Source organism: Telmatherina bonti (assembly GCF_933228915.1).
Source record: "Telmatherina bonti genome assembly, chromosome: 9".
NCBI lineage: Eukaryota > Metazoa > Chordata > Actinopteri > Atheriniformes > Telmatherinidae > Telmatherina > Telmatherina bonti.
In genome coordinates, this window is record NC_136627.1 from 27024867 (window position 1) to 27050656 (window position 25790).

General features: G+C 41.8%; 1 protein-coding gene across 1 annotated transcript; it reads left to right on the forward strand.

Moving 5' to 3' along the window:
- Positions 1–742: 742 nt before the first annotated feature.
- On the forward strand, positions 743–22180 carry zbtb16b (zinc finger and BTB domain containing 16b). The gene is made up of 7 exons (XM_079246998.1): positions 743–845; positions 1992–3262; positions 5581–5678; positions 8004–8090; positions 14661–14831; positions 15925–16092; positions 19631–22180. Exons 2-7 carry the CDS (start codon positions 2043–2045, stop codon positions 19858–19860), a joined length of 1974 nt encoding a protein of 657 aa, XP_079103124.1. The 5' UTR covers positions 743–845; positions 1992–2042; the 3' UTR covers positions 19861–22180.
- The last annotated feature ends 3610 nt before the right edge of the window (positions 22181–25790 follow it).

Below are 25790 nucleotides of genomic sequence, written 5' to 3' on the forward strand. Positions count from 1 at the left end.
AGTTTTTCCCTTTAACACATCTGTATTGGATTTGATCAACATATCTACATTGTCAGGACATGCAACATAATCTTTTAATACTGATGTAATCAAATCTTTACTTAAAAAGACTCTTAGAGTGTTGGCAAATTATGGACTATGTAGATGATAAACTTACTACTTCCTTCTACTCCAATCTTACTGCTTGTTATTTTCCAGGCATAAGCTGGTGACAGTATTGGCATCATGAAGTATTTTTCCTCTTTCAGCACATCTCCAGTGCTACAGTGCCTGCTGGTCTCTTTCCAGTCCTCTCCACCCAAACGTGTCCAGTCACCGGTTCTACGGTATTTTTTTTCTTCTTCCTGTTAAAAGGGTTTTGCTGCTTTCCACGGTCACCCAGAGCCCCATGCTCAGGCAAGGGGACTGAATCTAAGTTAAGATTTGTGATCCAGTCTGTTGGTTTTCCTTGTAGGCTTTTAATTCTTATTAAACTTGTATGAATAGCTGGACTATTGATTCAGAGATTTAATCTTATTCAGATTGAATAAGATTAAAAGAACAGTTTTTAATTTGATTTTGTCTTGTTTTTCCCAAGATTTTTTTTTATTTCATTTTTTTAAATCGCTTACCACCCATATCTTGTAACTGTCACTCCTCCTGGCGCTTCAACACGTGGCTTTTTCCAGCAGAGTTTTGCTTTGAAAGTCCAGGCCGGAAGTCCGCTTTTCCTCCAGCTAGTTTGACGTGTCGTGGCAGGGTGATGATTTGCTTACTTGGAGCGGGACTGAGTTTGGAGCGGGTACTGTGAAATGTGTAAGCATGATGTTGCCTGGATAATCAGCGGAGGACGGTAGGAGACGCAGGTAAGAGCAGCCGCGACATCCGCCACTCTTCTTAATCCTCACCATTTCCATCCACAACTTACTTCCAATGTCAGAATAATTCCACTAATTAACATCTCTGGACAACACCGGTTCTGATCGGCTCGATATCTAGTCCTCTGAGGGCTAAACGTGGGAACCAGCCCAACTTTGCGCGCAGCCGGATTTAGGATGTTCCAAACTTGATTCCGCGCGGACACTTCACTTCACCACGAAGATCCATTTTCAACAAATTGGGTCTGTTATTTTTAAGACTGGACGTGCTCCCTCACACACTATCCAGACAGTCAATGTGCGCGCAGACAGCAGCTTAATTTGTCTCGACGTGTTTAAATAAACGAAAGGACGGATTTGCGCGTCCGCACCTGATGCGCTCTGATGTTGCGGTTAGTTGAGGATGTCAGCATCCTTTTCAAAATGCCGACTGAACTGGTCCGACAAGACAAAACATCTCAGAGGTTAATCATCATTCAGACAGTCATCCAGGTATTTAAATGCATGCCGGCGGAAACACATATACACACACATACACACACACACACACACACGCAGCTGGATTGTGCGTCATTGTCGAGCTTGAATAATTTTTTGGGGGGTAGTTTCATAACTTATTAAAGCTTAATTGTCTCCAACTAAATCGTGAACGTGCGCAGCCTAAATGAAGTGATAACCATCCCTTGGAGGCATGTGTTAATCGCCGGCCTACCTGTTGAGGACAGGGGTTTATGTGTGAAAGTGTGTGCGGAGCCTGACAAATTGAACCGTCACCTCTCAGTATGCAGACGCTATTCCAGCGACGTGACCGCTCTCAGACTAATCACCTGCTATGGAAACTGTTGCTTTGCGCTCATCGACCCGCTGTCTGCCTTTGATTCTTAATTAAAACACACAAACATGTAGGGGGTGCATCAAACAAAAACCTCTGAAGATATCACGTGGGAGTTCTCTATTTCACAGAACGTGATTAATATTTCATGCTTTGCTTCGTGTTATTTTAAAGAATATTCCCTTTGATTGGGAATGGATAAAAGTGTCCATTGCAGTTTAATTAACAGCCTTTTTACATCACATTGTGAGCCAATCAAGCTCTAATGATGCTTTATCCTCCCTCCTCCATCCAAACCACAGAGATACAACCGGACTGAAGGCAAGTTGAAGCAGGCAGAGCAGCCACACCTCATGCGTGGGCTCAGCAAGGGTCCGAGTGGATACGGTCTGACAAATATGGGTGTGCTCCAGCTTAACAATCCCACTCACTCCAGCACGCTTCTGCAGCGGGCCAATCAGATGCGTCTGACCGGCACCTTGTGTGACGTCATCATCACAGTGGATGGCCAGGAGTTTCCAGCTCATCGCACCGTCCTTGCCTGCACCAGCAAAATGTTTGAGATCTTGTTCCACCGCAGCAGCCTGCGCTACGCCCTGGACTTTCTCTCCCCAAAGACCTTCCAGCAGATCCTGGAGTACGCCTACACCGCTTCGCTCCAGGCCACAGCCGAAGACCTGGACGACCTCCTGTATGCCGCCGAGATCCTGGAGATAGAGTACCTGGAGGAGCAGTGCCTGAAGGTGCTGGAGACCATCCAGGCGGAGGAAAGCGAGGAGGTAGCGGTGAGGAACCACGGATCTGGAGACCATGGTGACCACAGTCGGGCCAGGCACTGGAGGCACATGTTGATGTCCAAGAAGCATTCCATACAGGATGGAACCAACTGCACTACTCCCACTGCCCTGCACCACCTGGCGCTGTATCATGTGACGGAGAAGAGCTCTCCTGGTCCGGGTCCTGAAGCGCCTCCTGAATCCATCCCCAAATTGGATGCTGAGGTCGACATGGATAGCACTCAACAGGTTCAGCATCGCAGCACAGATGTTACCCAGGACTCATCCCTTCATCCTGCCATAAGTGTCAAATCAGAGCGCATGCAGGTGGACGACGCCAACGGCTGTGAGGGCAGATCCTCCAGCGCTGGGGAGGGAAGCTGCATGTCTGACCAGCATAGAGACGAGGGCCCGGGTACGCCCCTCAGAGGCAGCGTGATCACCAGCGCTCGTGAGCTCCACACTGGGCCCGAAGATGGGGGACAAGTGGTGGGGAACACTCTTGACACTTTTCCTGGAATCGCTGACAAACACCTGGCCTCCATATACTCCGTGGCATCCAACCACGCAGGGGAAGGCCTGCCAGTGTCCGTTTCAGTGACCCCGTCTCTGGGTGTGCCGTTGGATCCCAGGGCCTATAGCAGCCTGCTTCACCAGGGCTTGCTGCACAGGGAGCTCCTGAGCAGGCTGGGCCAGTTTGCAGCAGGAATGAGACACGAGGGCCAGACTCAAGGCCAGCAGTGTTGTGGCGAATGTGGCCTTCAGCTGCACAGCAGGCAAGCCGTAGAGCAGCACAGGTAACATTCATCAACAACAATCATTCTACATTCATTTACTCTGACATACATCCAACTGCAACATTTAATAATTATTCTTTTTTTTCTGCTTTAAAAAAAAAAGACTTTTATATTCACTAATACTTTCTGAACTTTGTCTTTTTTATTTTTATTATCAAATGAATTTGCACGTGCAGCTTGACATCTGAGCTAAACGGCAGATTATGCTGAACACAGATGTCTCAAATGGCATCATGTGTTTTTTTTCTCCTAGACATTTTAACTTCTTGCTGTTGACACACTACAGCTCAGAAGCTGGAAACAGCAACAGCGGATGTGTTGATTTATTCTCAGGGACACCTGCACTCATGTCTTAATGGTGTCGGGGAAACTTTTAGAATCGGGGCCTCTGCGAGGGGAGTGATATAAAGAGGCCTTAGTGTGGTATAACGCTGTTATTTACAAAGCCCCTTTTTTACTATTCTGTTTGATTATTTGCGCAGACGTGTGCCTTACACAACAGTCTGTCTCTCAGGCTATTTGATATGCATTCCTTTGCATCAGTAGAGAGAAGCCTCTCAGCGGGGACCAGGCTGGACGCCTCGGCAGCAAGATGGATCACTTCTGCTTCACAGCATCACCCTGTTGTTGTTTTTATTTGTTATTTATTTAATTTTCGCCCCGATGTGTTTATTTTTTGCTTTATTTACGAGCTTGCCACTTTTTAATTTCATCATTCTACAGGAAAACCTTTTTTTTTACCACGAGAAGCTCATTAACTTGATTGCAGATGTTTGTAAATCTGTTTGCTTGGCAGTGTTTGACTCGTCACTAATCATTTGAATAGCGACAACTCCTAATATGCTGATAACCTATGATTAAGATGACTGCTCTTCCCTTTTCACGCCCCTGGCTGACATTTCAGCTGGATGCCACTCCAGAGATCTGCTAAAAGAAAGGAAATATCCGGCGAGCTAGTTAGTAACACGCATTCCTTACTTACAGAGATGTCAGCAGGTTGAAGGAGCTGTGTCGATGCCACTGCTTTAGCATGTAATGCAGTTGCTGTAGGTCTAAAACCAGGTCAGTGAGCATACACCTGGTACGCAGACTGACATTTTCTAGTGTTTGCCGAGAAGCATCTCTTGGCACGGTTTTAGACGGAAACACTTGAGGAATTCAGTCAATCTGGTTCGAATAAAGGGAAAAAAATTCCGACTTATTAATTTTAAATAGGTGGCTGTGATGCAAAATTCAAACAGAAAGGACGTAATTCATTTTAAAAAGTTACTAAAACATCATATCATTTAAATTATGAGGCGGTTCTGCATGTTTGAAGACAAAGTCATGGTTTCAGAATCTTTAATGAACCATCTTGAAGTGAAAGTTTCGTATTAATGAGTGGAGAGAAGAAGAGTTGGGTGTAAAAAATGCAACAGTTGCATCACAGGATTTTATGATCACTGCCCTTCACATAATAAGAAATCTCCTTGGTCACCAACACACCAGAAATAATAATAAAAAAAAACTGAAGTAAGATTAAGTCAAATCTTAAAATACACAAAAGTTCCCACTTTGTTGTCGATGTCGAGTGTGTTAAATCAGGGATTTTACTTTGAAATGTATTTAATTCATGGCCCATTTGTCAGCTATTAGCCTTGCCTTTAGTGTGTGTGTGTGTGGTGGAGGGTGGGGGGGAGGGTGATATAAGGATAACAGTACAGATGCCTTGCATGCTTGGATGTGTATGATATGATATGATAGGTTTTGCTGCCGGCACAGCTTCAGCGAATCATCTTCTTTTCATTGCAGTCACTGAGGAAGTGTGTGTGTGTGTGTGTGTGTGTGTGTGTGTGTGTGTGTGTGTGTGTGTGTGTGTGTGTGTGCATGCATGTTCTATTGGGATGTGAGTCTGCGTGCATCTAGTTGGTGTATGTTTGCATGCATGCCCACTGTCTTGCAGCGCTGGCGGGTGGAGGCACGCGTATGTCTGCACTCTGAAATTAGCCAGATATCCTATTGTCTGTGTTCTCTTAGCATTCATGCGTTGTGATTCACAACTCCAAGGGCCTCTTACACTAATGATGTTGCATTCAGCGAGGGATTCTTGCCGGAATTAAAACATGCTCCTCTTGTCATGAGGACAATGATGCTTCCAGGTTGGGGAGGTCTCAAAGAAAAGACGGCAGAGACGAGACGCTGCAGCATCATCAGGCTGACTCTGCATCACTTGATCAATGAGCACTATCCCCGTCGAATAAAAGACATGATCACAAGCGCGTTGTCGCTTCGTTCTTGTCTTCATTAACACATTCTTATTAGTGTTCCTCTTTTCATAGGAGGCTGCATGACGAGCAGAAGGGCAACGGCTGTGAATACTGTGGAAAACACTTCCAGGACAGCATGCGGCTCAGGATGCACATGCTGTCTCACACAGGTATTTAGAAAACTCACACACACTCATCTCACAGTGCTGATCAACCCTCTTGATACAGTAGTGCGGCCTTTCAGATGCACCTGTTCATTCACCCCCTTCCCCTCTACACACACACACACACACACACACACACACACACACACGCAGCAGTTAGTGCTGCTCCGAAAACTTGGATCATGCTTTCTTTTCCGCGCTCGTACGTCCCTCCCCTTTTCTCTCCTCTCCTCTCCTCTTCATCTCTCTCCGTTTGAATCCTCTTGTGTTTTTTCGGAGACTCTGGCAGCGCGCCAGCTCTGCCCCTTCTGAGTGATGACATCATCAGCTGCCGGCAGGCCTGGGTGTTCTGCCAGTGTTCCGAAGCGTGTGTGATGGCTCGCTCGCAGATGTGTGTCCAGGAACACACTGTACCCAAATGCAGACTTAATCAGACCTGACTGCTCTCCCAGCTACTTTATCCAAAATAGAGGAAGGGGGGGAGGCGGGGTAGGTGGGGGTGGGGGGGTTGGGGTTGGGGGGGGGGGGGGGGGGGGGGACGACGACTAAATCAGGGACTAAAAATGAAACTAAAACAGAAACCTTAATTTGAATATGTGTGCAGACAAGGCAAAGTCCCTGTCCTCTCCGCCTGCTCTCTTAGGATTGTTCAGGAGTGACATACTGCTGACAGATAAGAGAGGAAACTGCTGCTTTAAACTTCACCTGAGTCTTCCTTCATCCTCCGCCTATACCATCTGCATAACCCTAAACACACACGTTGCTGTTGCGCGGCTCTCAGACCTCTGTGGCATGCTATGATTTTCAATTCGCAGTGACATCCAGAACAGCAGCACCTTTAACCGCATTTAAATTTTTGCATGCAAACCCCCCCACCCCCCTCAACACACCCACCCATCCCATGTGTCAACCTATAATACTACAAAAAAAAAAAAAGAAAGAGAGAGATGTGGATCTCATTTCTTTGTCACTGTGTATTTCAGTATAGCTGCCTCAGATCCCGCTGGTTGCTAAGGAGCGAGTGCTCCACCGCTCTAATGGGCTGATTTGGTATTCAGCTCGATGCTGGCGCTTATTTTGGTATGCCAGACAAAGTGTTTTGATGGAGGACGATTGCAGCCGCGTCTGGAGACAGTTTGATGGTTTATGGATGAGAGCACACTCCGTGCCTTTGACTGCACAAGACAATGCACTATGTTCTCTTCTTCCCTTATCACACAATCTCACACAGCACAACACACCGCACTGGACAGCGTCAAACAACATCAGGATCTACAAATGCTGCTTCTGTGTTTCCACGACACAAGACGACTCTCAACCAAGTTTTGTTTTTTATTCTGCGAGACAAAACGCGTCGTTCCAAAACAGGAACGGTTTGTTTTCAGAAAGTGTTGTTTTTAGAAATGGAACAGATTGAGGCTTTTTTTTTTTTTTCTGTTATTTGTGTGCAGCATTGGGAACAGTGGCACACTGTCTGTGCACAGAGGCATCGTGAGAGTTGAAAGAGGACCACATTTAGGCTGTAGTGCTCAGAGTTCCCAAAGCTAGTGGGTGTTTTAATGAGTCATTTTAACTTCATTTAAAGCCAGCTGAGCAGAAAATAGATCAGTGAATGAGCCCAGGGCCAGTATGGATCTGCAACCGATTTACATCTCAGTGAGAGCCAGCCCACATCCAAACAGCTGTGTGTGTGTGTGTGTGAGAGAGAAATGTGTCTGTGGGCATGCGTGTGCATATTTGTCCTGTGTGTCAGGTGTGAGGTGAGAGCAGAACAAGGGCTGAACGTTTCTCCGAGCTATGTGCAAACTTGTTTGTTTGGTGTCTTCATCAGAGCAGACAAGGGCATTCCAAAGGTTACCTGGGAACTGTAGTTACAGTCTGTGCAATGGGATTTGGGGCGTTGACTCTGAAGAGTTTTTTTTTTTTTTTTATAAAGGGATATGCCGAAGGCAGGAAGCGTCTGCTGTTCAGAGAACACCCAGTCCTTCTGTGGCCTCTCAGGCAGACAGTCTGCTCACTGTTCAGAGACTGATAACACACCATGGTAAATAAAACTCTTCAGCTCCTTTTTGTTAAAAACGGGCTATGGCACCCTGTCTGGGGCTTTTGTTTGCCCCCCAGATGTTTTTTTTTTTATAATTTTTTTTTTTATGACACTTTCCTCTGATCTATTGTTTGCTTCCTCGTGTTAACACCCAAAGTGTGTAACAAGCGAGGGTCTTTGGTGTGTCGTTTAGTTAAGTCTCTAAATGAACTCGCTCTGCGCTCACACTCGCGTTTGTCTTCATGTGTGATCAAGATTCATTCTGATGAATTTGATGTCACCCACAGCTCCTGTGGAGGCGCTGGTGTGCGATCAGTGCGGAGCGACGTTCTCGTCGGAGGATGCTCTGGAAGCCCACAGGCAAACGCACACAGGTACCTAAACACGTGCAGATGCTGCAACACGTCACACGCATGTTATGTTGAACTTGGACAGCATGCATTTAGCTGTTGAGTAAGCCGTGACTCGGACCCTTGTGATCGGTGGTCTAAACTTGCTTGTCATGCTGGCTGGGTTAAACTGTTCCTGTCATGATGCTCCATAATTTATCAACAGGGTGGTGGGAGGCCATCTCACATATCACCCACTAATATCTCCTGGCATTCAAATTCAGTGCATGCCACTTTGCCACAGAGGAATCTTTACAGCGCCGGCGTTACACTTCCACGGACATCATATCCTCACCTCCCCCTGATGGCGGCTGTGAAATGATCTACCTTACACACTCAACAACACCTCTGTTGTTCAGCAAACTTGGATTTGCAATTAGGGACTTTTTAAAAGTTTGGAGCAACCTGCTTGAGCAAGTAAAGAAGAAAAAAAAAGTCAACAAAGAAAACACGAATAAGGCTGATGAAATGGGGAAAAAAAGCCAAAGAAAAAAAACAGACATTTATTCAGCAGAATGTTCCTTTCTCCAGTGAAATAATTTGTACGACAAAGAAAGATTTAATCAGTGGTTATTAAACTGAATTTTTTCCTTCCACTATCAGCTCCAGCCTGACTTAGCAGTTTAGCGTGAGTTGGATTCCTAAGGAGGAAGAAAAAAAAACCCAGCATTGTTGTCAGACGGTACATATGCCCGACAGTGTCTGAATCCACACCTTTTCTGCTACTGTCAGAGAAAGGTGATAACCCTCTCAGGAGCATTGGCACGTAACTGTAACTCCAGGTGGCACACACGGTATGAATAGTTAATGGATGTGGACATGGAGGGGGTGTTAACGATGCCCAGAAGTTTCTACCCTCATCTCCCCGAGTTGTAAACACCCCGCGCTCGGTTTCAGCCCGGCGGTTGTATCCAGAGCAGGGTACAGGAGAGCATTACTCTCTTATTTTGTCATGATCTCAGCTTGGCCTCGGTGACGCACTCACATGGCCTACGACATGAGCCATAGGTAATTTAATCAGCTGTGCTGAGGTTATGAGTGGAGATGCAGCCGTTTAACACAGAGATATATTGAAGAAATCACTTGTGTTGCATTTCCTCCAAACAACCCTGGATGTGTGTTTTTTTTTTGTTTTTTTTAAGTGGAGTTCATGCAGCATGTGCTTTAATTTGTGACATAACCAGTGAGTCAAATGAGTTTCCTTTTAGCAGATTAACACTTGCCAGACCTCAGCAGCTGCCACATGGCCGTCTATGTCCTATAGAGGGGAAATAACACTACTTTTAGGAGACTTATCTCTGAAGCAATTTGTCTATTTTGGCAGCAAAACTGGTTTACAGTGAAATTCTCTTTATCCATTTCAATATGTCAGAGGTGAATGGCCGTGGGTTGCTGAAGTTGGACATCAAAGAGAAGGGGTGGTGGATTTCAGGGGCGGGTTGGGTTGTGGGAAGGAAAGTGAGGAGAAAGGGGGCCGGGGGGTATGTGAGGGCTTCCTGAGGGCAGGAGGATTGCTGCTGGTGTTGGATGCCAGGAGTAAGAGGAAAACATCATGTGCTGCTGTTTACTCCTCACCACAGCAGTGTCATAGTCTCCTCTGACCTACTTGTCAGTGCCCAAAATAAAAGAATGGATCTGTCTCCAAATTGCTCGAACAACAAAGGGGTTTGTTTAGTTGGGGCAGTTGGAAGCTACAGGGCCCTGAGCTTTCAATTTTGGAAAAGCCAAGACTTTGGCTTATTTGCTGCATGCACTGTAAATGCTTCAGAACACGCTGGCTGACCATTTTGCCACCTTGCCTTCAGGAAAAGGCTGAAAGAGTGCTGCCTTTGTGTACTCACAGCAGCTGCAGTGTTTCCACACATTACTGGCTGCTTCATCAAGTGAATAATATTACCTTCTGTCCAAACCCTAATTAAACAGTCCTGTAGTCTATTCAGATACAGCCCAGGCTTTCTAATGCATTCCTCTTAATGCAGACCTTTTAGCTCGCCTAATTGCGTGCCCGTCATCATACTGCACCCTCCTCTTAATTCCCAGTTGTAAGCCTTAAACTGAACTGAACTCTGCTCTGTTTAGCCATTATGCCTCCGATATTTATTTACATCTATTCTTATGATATACAAAGCCCCAGGATATCCTGTCATGTCCTGTAAAACTGACACATGGTGCTTATACAGAAAACGGTAACGGTTCTGGGAATAGAGGCAAATGAAGCTGAATGTGTAGCCTTAGTGAACCGGACCGTGGAATGGTGCTTAAACACGAGCAACGCATCTCTTGTTGCATTAATTATTGAGTTGGTTGTTCGTCACTCGGGTAGATTAGCAGTCCACTGATGAGCGCCTGGGGTTGTTTAAGGTACTGTAGCTTTGTGTGTGTACTGCAAGGCCCACATCTCCAAGGAGCCATCTGCATGAGAACATACAATAAGCATGAATGCACAGGGTCATGTGAGGGCTTGGTCATAATGTAGCCTGCATGACTGTGTATGTTTGACTGGCTGACACAGTAGTATTTAGCCAACACACACTGTGTGTACACAGAAGCAGGGCCTGAGGACATGGTTTATGGTGCTTTCACACTGCACACTAGTGGATATGATCAGCATTGATGATACATTAAAAACTATGGAATCTGTGTGAAATCCCTCATTGTTATGAAGTCAACTGATAATTCATTCATTTTGTTGTAATTTACTGAAACAAAAACCTTGATGGATAAAATTCTGAAGAAAATAAAGCTAAATACGTAGAGTCAAACATCTATCTATCTATCTATCTATCTATCTATCTATCTATCTATCTATCTATACACCACAGATCGCTCGCACTTATCTGTGGTGTATATATATATGTATATTATATGTGTATATATATATATATATATATATATATATATATATATATACACTTAATATATATATATATATATATATATATATATATATATATATATATATATATATATATATATATATATATATACACCACAGATAAGTGCGAGCGATCTGTGGTGTATAGATAGATAGATAGGTGTGTATATATATGTATGTGTGTATATATATATATATATATATATATATATATGTGTGTGTATGTACATATATATATATATATATATATATATATATATATATATATATATATATATATATATATATATATATATATATATATATATATATATATATATATATATATATGTATATACACATACATATATATACACACCTGTCTATCTATCTATACACCACAGATCGCTCGTGTGCATATGTATAAATATATGCATATGTATGTATATATTAAACAAATGAGTTAGAATGGTGGTTTGTGGACACTAAAGTTAAGATTAGCTCAGAAGAAAATGATCCAGATCTGCGGTGATCAGCGATACAGTCCTTTGTTCAATTTGCAGTGGGTTTACTCCCAGATTCTCAGGGTGGGAAAACTTTTGTTGGTCCCTTGAAAAGAAACAGGCTGCGCTTATTTGTGAATGAAGGGATTAGCTTGAACACTTCACCCCAACAAGGACCCTGATCCTATCTGGTTGCCTAGACACTTGGTTTTGTTTCTTAGGCAGCGTGAGAGCCTGGCTAGCTCCCACCTCGGTTGGACTGAATAAGTGGCAGATGTATGAATGCAGACCATGTTAAATCACATGAGCATACGCATTGTTTTGATGGAGATATGCCGAAATAGCATTACAATCTCAAACTGGCATCAGTTGCTGACCTAACTGCTCAACAGCACATGCAGTTCTGTAATATTATGCACACAGTAAATGGAGAATTGCTTAAAAGTAAATCATTATTCGCACTGTTAAATCTCCATCCCACTGAACACAATGATCACTCAACTCTTCAGGCTTTGAGAAAAACCATTGATTACATGGTATTTACCCCAGTGAGGGCCAAAGGTCAGGAGGTCAGCCTGGGCCTTAAAAAGCCAAATCCCAAGCCCATTGTGTGGTTAGGGGTGAGAAAGCAGGGGGCAATGACAGCCAACTTTAGGGCTTATTCTCCCATAAAGAAGCTCCTCTGCACTTATTACCAGAAAGCTTACTGGAAAACTCTTTAACCACAAATCCTTTTTTGTTTGAGGAGTTACCAAAGTGCAGCGAGACGAAATGCCATCACTAATGCACGCAAACACTCCTCTGGTTTTTGTTTACACTTCAAGATATTATACGGTATTTTTATATTCAGCATCGGTTGCGCAGAATAAAAACGACTGCTGAGCTGTTGTCAGTGTGTGTCAACCTGAGATCAAGAGTGAGATTCTTGTGTGAGAGTATGTCATTTTTATTCTCAGGTTTCAGTATTGTGGGTGACAGAAGGATCAGGAGCTACATCTGTGAGTGTCTGCGAGTGTGTCAGGGAGTAACAGTTTACCTCCACAGGGAGACTAAACTTTCATAGCAGACACAGAAAAGTACGCAAACCAAGCCACTTTGAAACACAAACTTACTAAGTTTGATGGTTAAAAAAAAAGAAAAAAAAAGACAAAGTGCAGAGAGGATAATTAAAGTAGCTTTGATGTATCTACAAGGTGGATAATGTGCTTTTCAGAGTGAGGGCTCTGCTCTGCCTGCAGCTACAGTAGCACGGTCAGATTGGAACAGAAAGTACTCCCCCTGCTGGTTCATGGTGAATATCATGAGATAAAGTAAAAGGCTTCAGATCTCAGCTCTTGCAGGGAGTATATTTTCTGCTTCTTGCATGTCCGGATGGCTCATTATCCAACCTTCACCATTGCAAAGTGAATGGACTTCAGTGAGAAGTCAGGCGAAAAGTGAAAGGATTTACTGTATGGTCAGTGACTACCCAGAGTGAGGAGGGTGCAGAGGCGGTGACGATGCAGACTCTTTTGTTTACAAGTAAAATATTGTGATCCACGGGTGAGAAAAGGTCTTGGTCATTAGGTGACAGCATAAAGACAGGGATTGTCGAGCTGCATGAGAAGCCTATGACTAATGGGCTTGGTCAATAAGGGCCTGAACCTCATTGTGTGCCCTTTGTGCAAAAGTCCAGTGGACAAAGCCTCCAAACAGGTGCAGTTCATTCCACTGGATCGCCTTCCTGAAGGTTTGTTGAGATCAGGGAATGCCTTTCATCCCATCGTCTTTTCTGCTGATGATTAGGTATCATCAGAGTTGTTTTTTCTTTTTTTCTTCTTCTTTTTGGAAGGAATTCTCAAACCAGAATAGCTCAAAAAGATGTGCCCTGATTTCAAAGGCAGTGTGTCTCTAAAACTCCAGTAATCTGTGAAATGTTAACTCTAAAAACGGTTTTGTTTGAGCAAATAGCGATGCGTGCTTTAAGATGTGACACTTGAATATGTTTGATTTACCCCCTGAAAATGCGAGTTTGCCTCATTTGTTTCTTCTTCTTTCCCTTTTGGAACAGACTTGTCTGTCTGCTAACTTGATTGAACCTAAAGCAAGTGTCTGACACTCTTCCCTCTTAGTATGAGTGTGCTGTATCCCTTTCCCTGCGTTAATTCCAATTTAATTGCCAGTTGCCTCAAGGCACTTCAATAACAGTAACAAATGATTTGATTTAGTGGACCTCATCAGACTGCATTTTAAATGCGACACAGCAACCCCACTTGAATTCCAATGAAGTGCTGGCACAGTCCTCTGTTTACTAATGATCCTCCGCTGGAGATGTCTGATTGAATCTGAGTCAGGAGCAATGGGACCTGCTCGCATTGTAAATGATCTGCAACCTGAGCAGACAGAGAAATAAGGACCTCATAATCTCACATTAAAGCCTCACTCTCCAGGACATGCACATTATGTCAATGCGGGTGATTAACCAGTGCCTCAGTCTTACCACACATATGAATTTGCATCGCTGGGAATGCCAGAATGGATTTGAGTGCTGGCGTACGCAGCCTGTAGATCAAGTGTCGACTGTATGACAGCCAATGGATCTTCTTCACATAGCCATTTTGACTTAAACTACCCTGCCAGTGACTCCCTATCTGTATTCCTCTCCACACTCTTTGCAACAGGAAAGCAGCCCCAAAGAGATGCCAGGTCACACACAGGATTAAACTGGATTGTGTTTTTTCCTGCAGTCCTGCCTTTAATGGCTTGATATCACTACTTAACATTCTACACAGAGCTCATAGTGTAGGCATCATTTAGGGTGGAGCTACTATCAGCTGCTCTTTGAGCAGAGAGACAGAGGACTTCACAGGCTAGAGCTGACTCCTGATGGGGAATGAAGAGAATAATTACACATCTAACACACCAGGAAGGAGCCATTGATTGTGTGATTGGCATGCTGTGCATTGCGCAGGGAAATTCTTAAAGAAAACAATCACTTTCATGGTTTAAAATAGAATCGAAAAACGTACAAGGACTTCAGCTGGAAGTGCCTCTGGGCTTTTAGGGGAGTTAGTTTAGGTAGAGGCACTTGCTCTTTGAAAGAAGATTTTTCCCTCAGAGGACTCACACAAAGTTGAAGTGACCCAGTTTCCCCACTTAAGGCCCTGTCTGTGCATGGTACTGAAATAACTATGCGTCTGTGTCTTGTGTGATCTCCAGGGACTGACATGGCGGTGTTCTGTCTGCTGTGTGCAAAGCGCTTCCAGACCCAGAAGGCCCTGCAGCAGCACATGGAAGTCCATGCAGGGATGCACAGCTACATCTGCAGCCACTGTGAGCGCCCCTTTCCAAGCCACACAACGCTCAAAAGACACTTGCGCTCACACACGGGTAAGAGATCGCTCGCACTTATCTGTGGTGTCAGCTCCTGTCATAAAACATAAACATGCTGGTGTCAATTGTGTGCATATGTTGAAAAAGAGACAAAGACAGCTAGGTTTATTTTTGTATATGGGTTAATTTCCTCGGGTTATTGGCTGTAAGGTTTTAGTCAATTTGCATGCATCCTCTCCCACTCTTCCTTCTCCCTGACTATAAGATGACTCACCTCTCTGATGACAGCACTGTACCTTTATGGCCAGTGCATATTTTGGGCAATTTCATCCTGTTTATAATTTGGGTTCTTAGACAGCCTTTGGGCCTCTGCAATTCATGGCTGTCAGTTCTTGTGTGGTTCACCCAAAATGATAGAGGAAGCCCAAATAAATATTGAAGGAAAAGCAAATGGAAATGACTTGTCTCTGTGTTCTACCGAGGGTGAGTCTTAGTGCCGGGGGAGACGGAGAGATATTTACTGCAAAGATGTCCCCTTTTCTTCTTTTACCTTAAATAACACTCCCAGCTGTCAGGACGACTTGATGTCTAGACAGGAGAAATACATAATTGATGTGAAGAGACAGAATTGAAGGGAGTTTTGGCCATGGCAGCGTATCTTGTTTGTTTACCATTCTGCTTGGAAGTAACATTTTGTAAATGTCATCTGCTCCACAGTGGGGTGGGGGATTGGGGAGAATCGGCCTGTAATGAGGAGAGCAATGTATCCTCTGACTTGGCTGTTGCTGTGGACACTGAGATAATGAGGCACATAGGTCATTGGAGATGAGTCAAACCCTCAGCCTAGGAGAGAAATAGATTAACTACAGTATAGAAAAACAGAGCAGCACATGCCTGGAAGACTTTTATTAGCTATTAGCAGACAGCCAAGAGGAGTGTCCCGATGTCGTAACATTAGCGACGTCTGAAAGCACATCATTTCCCTGCTTGATATGCATGTTCAGAAAGGCCCCGTGTGACTGGCTGACCTATACGGCTACATATGCACCACGCCACGTTGTGCCAAAGATGAAGTTAGCCTTTAATGCGTCTCGGGATAATGGTCTGAGTTGGTGCTGCGGCTGCTGTTGTGACACGGTTGTGCTTTCAGGCGATCACCCGTTTGAGTGTGAGTTCTGCGGGAGCTGTTTCCGAGATGACGGCACACTGAGGGGCCATAAACGCATACACACAGGAGAGAAGCCTTACGAGTGCAATGGCTGTGGGAAGAGGTTCAGTCTGAAACATCAGCTGGAGACGCATTACCGTGTTCACACAGGTGAGAAAACATGTAAAGAACTGCTGTTGTAAAATTTAGAGTAAAGAGTCTTTTTTTTTTCTTACATGTTACATTTATATTTCCAGTCAGGGGCAGAAACAGCCTTTTTGTGGGTATTTGTAAAAGTATTTTCAACCTTCTCAGTTTCTGAAAAAACTCGTCACTCATCCGGCGGCATTTTCTAGAACTCGGGTGTATGAAAGTGGTCAGAAAATCCTCTCTGTCTGCCCCCCCCCAATAAACTTATTTTACTGGAAATCCCTGCAGACGGAGGCAGTTAACAATGCTCGCTGTTCAGTAGGAACGATGCGGCTATCAGCGCTACAAACAGAAGAAAAGTCTGGAGCATTTTTTTTAATTTATCAGTATAAAAATTGATCAGATTTTCCCAAATATTTTTTCTTTGATGCTGTGTACCATCAGTAATTTGATTTAATGCCAAACCAACTTCCTGTTGGCATTGAATAGACTTCATTTGTCTCCCATACTTCAGCAAAATAAGAGTTTATCAAGCTTTCGAGCACTTTTCTATTATCGAAAACGTATCCACATTTTTTTTTCTTTTGAAAGATTATTATTATTATTATTATTACTAATGATAATAATGATAATACTAATTACAATAATAACGACTTATTCAGAAAAATCCAAGCTTCAAATCCAAGAAAAACATGCTAAAGAAAAGGTAATTTTTTTTTGTCATTAAAGAGCCATTCTTGAACAACATAATGAAATAACGACCAAAGATTTAGGGTTATGTTTCTATCAAGGGGCTAAAGACAAGGATAATATTGTAACTAACAAGGTATTAAATCAAATCAAAATCATATTAAACTTTCTTATAAAGCATTTTGTCATATATAAAATGCAACTCAAAGTGCTTTACATTAAAGACCTCCCCTCCCCTCCCACCCCCCTCTTTCCCATTCTTTCCCATCAGATCTACATGACCATAAATTAGTAGCATAAGCATAAACATAGTTATATAGACATATATGGACATAAACATACCCGCACAAACGCAGACAGACACACACACACACACACACCCGTATACGTCCATGTACATAAAACATTGACACCTGTTGTACACTAAGACACATATTTACCATAAAATATTGCAAAAGATCTCAGAAACTGTATGTATCACATATGATACTTATTGGATAAAAGGAAAAAAAGGAAAAATAAAAAACTGCAAACGTTTATTCAAACTGAAAGACAATTGGCAAAATAAATGGAAGTTTATCTGTTGATACTTAGACTCTACCAAAAACAAAAGAAAAGTTCTCCTCAGACGTCTGCTCTCTCCAGACACAGTGCTAATACGTCAGTCAGCCGCGGCACAGCACCTCTCCCTCCTCAGGCAGGAGATGGAGACCTGGTGAAACTATGCTCCTGCCTTTATGTTTGAACTACTTGGTAATTTGGTAGTTACTGTTAATATTACTTCACAAGCTAAGTACCTTGGCTATGCTTTAGTCATACAGTTGGAGTGTCAAATATTTCTAGTAAAATCACCTAAAAACATTTGTGATGCATTAAAAAAAAACACACATACAAATTTTCATAGCCTAGGAGTTTACAAATTAAAAATTTAATTAAATGAATACTGTGGGTGTCACAGAGGTAACATCCCCATGAAGAACCAGTGGTGCCTGCATGATTATTATTGTTGAATGAAGGGTAATATTACATAAGAAAAGTCAATCTTATACAAGCGTGAATATTTAAAAGCAGCCATGTCTGACAGCTCTCCTCCATTAGATTATATTTTGTCATATTTTCAAACAGCTTTAAATGGCTCTTTTCTTTCCTTTCGGTTGCCTTTATGCAGCATTATGAAAACATTTTCAGAGTAAAGACAGATGTGGCAGAAACAGAAGCTAAAATTGTCATCCTTCGCTCACGCAAATAAAACAGAGCTGTTCTAGAAAGACGTGGAGCAAATGCTTCATTTTCGTAGCAATTTCCTAGTCCCGACTGAGGAACTGATAATTATTGGCGATCAAAGCCTGTGGACACAACATCAGAGCTCCTGTGGTCCCTTGTCAGTCATGAACTAACAAAGCTTCAATCTGAAATCACCGCGCCGTGAATGATGACATGCAGTACATGAGAGATTAATAAAAATATTGATCGGTGGATCAACAAAAAAGATTTTTATGTGAGCTGTTTCCATTTTGTGTTTTTTTTCGTTTTATTGTTGGTTGTACTGATTTTACCTACACTATTATTTGCATCAATCTATTGACAACAATGTCAATAATATGTCACATTTGTTATGTATAATTAGTTTTTGTTGCTTCTTACTATTTCCTGATTTTTATATTTTATGTTTTCCTTGTTATTTATTCTCTTAACTTTATTTAGTCTTAGCATCTCTTTTATTTTTCCAGTGTTTTACTTTCCCGACACAGTTATAGGGTTGGGACATCGTCTCTTGAGATACAAATGAAAGTGTTAGCATTGTTGTGTATCTGCTGGTTGAACAGATTCTTAATTTAGGGCGATATGATACGTATAGCACTTTGTGCTGCATTTTCATTGGATGAAAGGTGCTTTATAAATAAAATTGATTGATTGACTGATTGATTCACCTATTTAGAAACACTTTTTGTTTCTAAATAGGAAACAAATCATAAAAATACAGAGCAGAATATGAAAAAAAAATACATGAAAAGAGATAATGTCTGACAGCCAGGTGACTATAAGTATCTTTATTGTTGACGCATGTTGACACAGACAAGGCAGGGTTAGAAAAACATTCAGCCTAATACATTTAAACTTTAGTTTTTTCCATAAGCTGCTAACAAAAGAAACGTTCTGATATGAAATATTGATGGAAAACAGCTTGAATAATAAGCGGCATTAGGAGCTTTCACTAACAATAGGACTAAATATGTTCTATTAAACCCAAAAAAAAGTGATCAGTTTTTAGCTTTTTGGTGAATACAATTACATAGAATAAAGTTGAATCATTTAAAAGTTTAGCATGAACAATGAGAAAACAGAACGCAGCAATACGGCATTTTAATGACAGATCTTTGAGCAAGTTCTCGTCCCCCTCTGTTTTATCTTCTTACATTATCAGCTTGGTTAAGCTTCACATGCAAGTTTGCGCATGTGAAGCCTTTGGCAAAGGGACCAAAGTTCTCGGTTTCCCTCCAATGAATAAACTAAGTATTCAAGTTGAGCACTCTTACAAAAGGTTTTTAAATCTGAGTCCATACGAGCCGTTTCAGGAGCAGCACATTCGGTCCTTTTTGGTATTGGCCGTTTCAGTAGCTTTCAGTAGCTTTACTGCTGAAGTGTCACATCATGCAGTTACAACGGAGCCTACATTCTTATTTCTGACTAACTTTAACAGAATTTCTGGTGGAGAATGTCCTAATATAAAATTAATGGCAACCTGAGACAAATCTAATCCTTAAACTAACGCGCACACACGGCTCTGTGTTCCACTGTAACAGAGGTGAGTCCTGCGTCACCGTGCAGGCTTGCCGCGGGGTTAATGCTGCATTGTTGAATTTTTTAGGTGAGAAGCCATTTGAGTGTAAGCTGTGCCACCAACGATCCAGAGACTACTCAGCGATGATCAAACACCTGCGCACGCACAACGGGGCGTCTCCGTACCAGTGCACCATCTGCCAGGACTTCTGCCCGAGCCTGGCCGCCATGCAGAAGCACATGAAAGGCCACAAACCCGAGGAGGTGCCGGCCGACTGGAGGATAGAAAAGACTTACCTGTATGTCTGTTACGTCTGAGCAGGACTTGGACTCCAGGCACAGTCTGACACACACACACACACACACTGTCACTATCAGGTGGAAACCTGGTAACTCCTGTGTTGCTGATTTTAATGCTGAAGGATTACACGTTCCTTTAGGGGTTTCAAATAAAAAAAAAAGCTCGTTTTGGATAAAGTTGTCACTGTAGGAAATGCCAAGGTTCTTACCTGACACTGATATATGAAGCAAGAATACAAAAGTGTGTGTGTGCACATTAGGGCTGCAACTAACGGTTAGTTTCATTATCAGCCGGATTATTTTTACCTTGAAGAATCTCCAGAAGTAGACACGTGTTGGTGGTAAGATGGCCTCTTTTGTCTGACTAAAAGTCCACTCCAAAGAGATTTATTTTGCAATCTCTTAGACGCAAATTCTCGCATTTTGAGAGACAAGAGAGGAGCAAACGTATTTCCTGTAAAAGCATAAAAGATTGACTCTTAAAGCTGTTGACGGTTTCCTGATGACTGTTTGAGCCCTCATCCGCACAGACACACATGCTTCCTATTCCTCTCATGCAGTTTGGATAACTGTGTCTCTAAATGATCCATTGTAGTTAAAAATCAATGCCACAAAGGCTGTGACCGCTGGCCTGCGTGTTCAGCTGGAGCGTTCTGACTGATTGCTGAACTATCAGGCAAACCGAGTCATCTTCTATGATTGTACAGCAGATGTTGAAAATAATTCCACAAAGGCTCGATTGGCTGAACTTTGCAACATTTCTCTCCTAATTTTCTGTGACGTTTTTTTTTTTTTGTTTTTTTGGGTTGTTTTTCTGACATTAATTTTTTTTTTCTTTTAGAGTTGTTTATTTTCTGCATGTGTTACTTGAATGGCTGACCTCACGAGCTTGATCTCTTTAATTGCTTTGTCTCCGTTGCAGTGAGTGTTGTTGTCTCGAGGTAGCTCGCTCACAAATCGAGCTTCTCTTGTTCTAATTTTTTTTTTTTTTTTTTTTTGCTATTTATATGTTGTTTATTTGTTACCAAATACGTGCTGGTTTTTATCACCCAGTTTGTGTCTCTTGGGATGTTTTCTAGTAGAGCAAGCTCTACCTCTTCCCTCACGTTTGTTTGTTTGTTTGTTAGAAATTTCGCTGCAAATTATTCATCCATCAGTAGGTTTAATTTAGTCACAAACATCACAATTTACATGGTCAAACAGTGTGATGAGAAAAAAAAAAAAACGTGACAAGCCTCAGTAAAGCTTTTGAGTTTTTTTTTTAACCATTGCTTATATATAGATGTCTTATAAAAATGAAAGAATCAGAATTTTCTAGGAGAAAACGAGTCAAAATATTAAAAGAAGTTGTTTTTTAATAAAAAACACGATGAGAAAATTCTGTTATCGGATTACTATGAGCAGGTTATTGTCAGTTGTAGTGTAGCTGTAACGTACAAACTGTCATGGTATGTGATTCCCTTATGTGAGCCTAAAACAGGCCTTATAGATTTAAACATGTTGTATTTTTGTATTACAGTAATCTGCTATCTGTTTACATTTGGTATGATTTGAGAAACATCTTAGTGTGTGTTTTATAAGTCTCTGATTTGATTAAGATCCCTCCCTTGTGCCTCTTTTATAAGTAGAGCATTGATGTGCTTGAGTACATGGGTCTGTGCTGTTGGTAGGTGTTTCTGGGTGTTTGTTTATTGTTAATTAAAGATAGACTGCCATGTAGATCCATTTTGTCTGAACATTGCAACTGGAAGCAACATACTGTGATAGTGGCTGATAATCTGATGCAAGTTCCAAGCAATTTTGATGTATAAAAGTACACGCTTGTCTCAAATTGTTCCCTTCAGAGTGACAGTGAACTGACATCTCGGGGTGGAAATGGTGTGTATATCAAATCTTGGCATCTGTGGGCATTACCAATGCCTCCTAAAGTAGCCAACAACACTCAGTGCCATGAACACACACATTGACTGTATCTATTCTACATGAACATGCACTATAAATGGATTTCCTCGGTGGACCAAAAGAAATAGAGCACTTTTGTTTGAAAAAAGGGTTTTTTCTTTGATCTTTGTATGTTGTGATAATGCAGCTGTCTTTTATTTGATGTGTCCTAGAAGGATGTGATTAGCATTGTTTAGATTATGTCACTGTCTGTCTACCTCAGGGCCAGATCAAAGCTCGACCTGGTATCCAATCAGGGTTGTTCTTCTTGCCATGTGTGCAGTAAAATCCCTCTTCATTACAGCTTTGTAACACAGTGTGTGGAAGTGTTTTCTCAGTGTGGATTCAGGCACAACTCTGTATGCGTCAGTGTTCAGTGGCATGGTTAAAAAAAGAATAAAACGATTTACTATTTTATGCATCCTGTCTCATTTGCCTGCTGTTGCTGCTGTCTGCGTTTGGTGGAGCGTCAGTACTTCTGTTTGATCTGATGTACCCCCACAGGGGGCTTTATTTACACCACCTGACATGCAACAAGGGTCTGATATCAATATATTTCAAACTGGCTGTCATCAAACACGACAGAACACACAAGAGTTATGTGAGCTGCCAAAGTCTACACCCGTCTGGTTGAGTTTCTGTTCCACCACTAAGAGCCGGCAGGAACCGCAAATTTAAAACGTTTATTTCTTCTTTCTATTCCTAATTTAGTTTTTTTCTGCTTTTTCCATTATTGCTGCTAGCAGTAAAAACTAAAAGACAGTGGAAGTAGTTAGTCACAACTGAAAACATATTGAAAATGTATTAAATACTGAAATAAAATCTAATGATGTGATTTAACCGTTTATTCGTTAAGCTGGTTAAGGTGGATTTTTAACAATCCACAAAGGTGCTCTGTTAGATTGAGACGTGGTGACTGTGGAGGACTCTCTATGTCATGATTGAAACCAAGTGTGACGTTTCTATCTTTGTGACATGGTGCGTTATCTTGCTGGAAGCAACCATCAGAAGATGCTACAATGTGGCAAGAGGGGCGTGGTCAGAAACAGTCCTCAGGTGGGCTGTGGTGTTTATATTATGCTCAGCTGATACTAATGGAGCCCAGAGTGTGTGAAGACAATTATAAAGTTGGATCCATGTTTTTATTAGGTGTGGGAAAATCGAATCGAAAAATCAGAAATCGGGATTTTTTTCTTCACAATTTTAAAATCAATTTTTTTGTCAAAAAAAAAAAAAAAAAAATCGCATTTTTTTTTCAAATAAATAAAATGAATCCACTATAGAATTTTTGTCATTTTCATTGTTTTAATTGATCTTTTTACTTGTCTTCTTGGGCATTATAGCAGCAGAATGATGATCTGGCTACTGTGTTGTTTTTTTCCTAACTGAAATCAAGAAAAATTACTAGCAAAATGAAGTTTTATTAAAAAAAAATTTGTTTTTAATTACAAAAATCATCAATATTGAAGAATTTTGAGAATCGCAATTTAAATCGAATCGGCGCCCAAAACAATCAGAATCGAATCGAATCGGGACAAAAGCATATCGTCACAGCCCTAGTTTTTATCTTCACATCATCTGAACGTTGCAGCTGAAATCCAGACTCATCTCACTGCAAAAACTGAAATCTAAGTAAGATTAAAAATCTTAAATTGACTTCACATATGCTCATTTTTTTTTAAAGGTAAGATGATTCTTAGTTTTTATGCCAGAGAATTCCTCTTGTTTTAAGAGTATTATTATTTACTTGTTTTGGGATGTCTTGACAAGCTAAATTTTCTTGTTGTGTTGGCAGATAAATTATCTTATTTTAAGCAACATTTAGCTAATTTTTGTATATTTTTTTCTTGTTTTTTTTAAGGCTGAGTTTTTGCAGTGCTGAGCGGGCAACTTAGTTGCACGTGGGCAAATTATACCTCCACCTTCCTGTTGTAAGCTGACAGGAGCTACACCCGGTGTGGTCCTCCACTGCCTCCACCTGCTTCAGGTTTGATGCTCAGTGATGCTATTTTGCATACCTTGATTGTAGCCAACGGTTACTGCTGCTTTTCCATCGTCTGCAAACTGTCTGCTCGTTTTCCTCTGACAGCAAGGTATTTCCATCCTGATCACCGCTGCTCGCTGTATATGTAATCATTTTCAGACAAGTCTCCATTCAAATAGTCTTAGTTTATATTTGGTGTATCTTTTCATCCGGGGAACTCTCTGCCCTCTGTCGAGCGAACGTGGACTGCCTGAGGCAGACGGAGCAGCAGCAAAGACCCCACAGTGCACAGCAGAGCAGCATTAATGACAAACATGTCACTGATTTAGACAACAGTTTAAAAAGGAGGAGCTGGGATGGAGGTGGGTTTTGAAGCAGCTTGAAGAGGAAGCAGCAAACGCAGTCAGACTGGAAGGTTTAAACAGAGCACTGTAGAGTCACCGACTGAACGTGTAGAAGGGAAAAAGTGGATCAATCAGTTGATGTGGGCTGACTTTCATTACTTCTGCACCCCTGATGCCAGTTTAAATATAGTTTGTATAGCTTTGCTAAATAATAAAGCTCTTTTCCAAAGACTTTCTTTTAGCTTCTTTCTTGATGTGTGGCCCTCTGATCTAAATGTAGTCATTATTTGTTCTTTTCCCCCCAAAGTTTCAACAATCCTTACTTTTCCACCAGATTGGGGAGAATTTGACAATGATGTTATAGAAAACCTCAAATAATTTGCAGATGAATAGTTATGTCTGATTTTATTTTTAGTATTTATTATTGAGATATTTAATTTATGTTCAACATGGAGTTTGAAAAACTATATAATAAAAGATCCCAACAGTTGAGGTTTTGTGATATTTAGGGAGAACTTTCTACACACTCTTGACATCCCAACTCAACTCATTAAATTTAGCCATTGAACACTGCAGCAATGTCCAGAATTTAGACGGACACATCTTCTCTCTCTGCAGTTTATTAGCTCTTGCAACAGCAGCACAATCACTCCCACGCTATTTATAGGGTTTATGCTTCTGAGTTGCAAACCGCTGGAGTCACTCCCAGTTCTTTCAGTGTTGCAGGTCATTGTGCAACAATGTGTTCCTTTAGTTTCACACTCAGTGCCTTCATTTGTCACGCAAAGTCCCCTCTGAGTAAACTGTGATTTATTTTGACTAATTTTTTTTCCCCTTTTCTTGCTATACAGTATGACTTTTAGCCTACAGCGTTAACACTCTCTTTATAATGATCACATGCTGTTACTTTGTTAGCGTTTCTGGTTTTTTTCAGCTCAGTTTCACAACAGGAATAATTTTAGTTTAATTCATGCTCCAGTATGTGACTCCATTCAGTACTTTCCAGCTGTACAAGAGTAAACATTGAGAATGTACTCTGACAAGCCACTACGTCTGAGCCCCCCCACCCCAGCTAATATTGTGCAGTTCTTTCTTTTGGCAAAGACCACCGCTCTGACCAGTAAAAGCTTTGCGTTGTCGGAGTGTCTTCCAGTTTCTGACCGCTGCCATGGAGGGTGACTTTATTTTGCCACAAAGCTTTTCATATTATTGGTGGTTTAAGGGTTGTCTAATCTGTGCATGTGGAATGAAAGTAAATATTTTCGACAGGTAAAATTCAGGGTGAGGTTTATTTCCAACAGGACTTGGAACAGTGTAACATTGTAGCTCCATCAACTTGGCATCTTTATGACTGAACTATAAAAAATGATCAAAATCACAGTGAGTTGCCATCCAGGTTGTTATACATGTGAAAGCTCTCTGTTTTCTGACTCTGATGAAACTATTAATGTAAAAGAAAATTACCAACTAGGTGTGGAAACTGGTGCTGGATTTTTTAAAAAACAAATTTTAATGCCTTTTACGGCCCATGTCATGTCATCTCATCAACACTCCTCTCATCATCACCTGGGAGATTGGCTACACCTGGTTTTCTCCCTGGCGCTGCCCTCAGAGTGATGTGCTGGTCGGTGATTGGTTGTCTACACTCCCACCTACCTGTGATTGGCTGAGCACCAGGA

What these genes read in the sequence shown, in the direction of transcription:
- zbtb16b (XM_079246998.1), top strand. Translation starts at nt 2,043, where the DNA reads ATGCGTGGGCTCAGCAAGGGTCCGAGTGGATACGGTCTGACAAATATG. An exon ending in CCACAGGCAAACGCACACAG is followed by an intron (nt 8,091 to 14,660) that starts GTACCTAAACAC and finishes TGTGATCTCCAG; the next exon opens with GGACTGACATGGCGGTGTTC. An exon ending in GCATTACCGTGTTCACACAG is followed by an intron (nt 16,093 to 19,630) that starts GTGAGAAAACAT and finishes TGAATTTTTTAG; the next exon opens with GTGAGAAGCCATTTGAGTGT.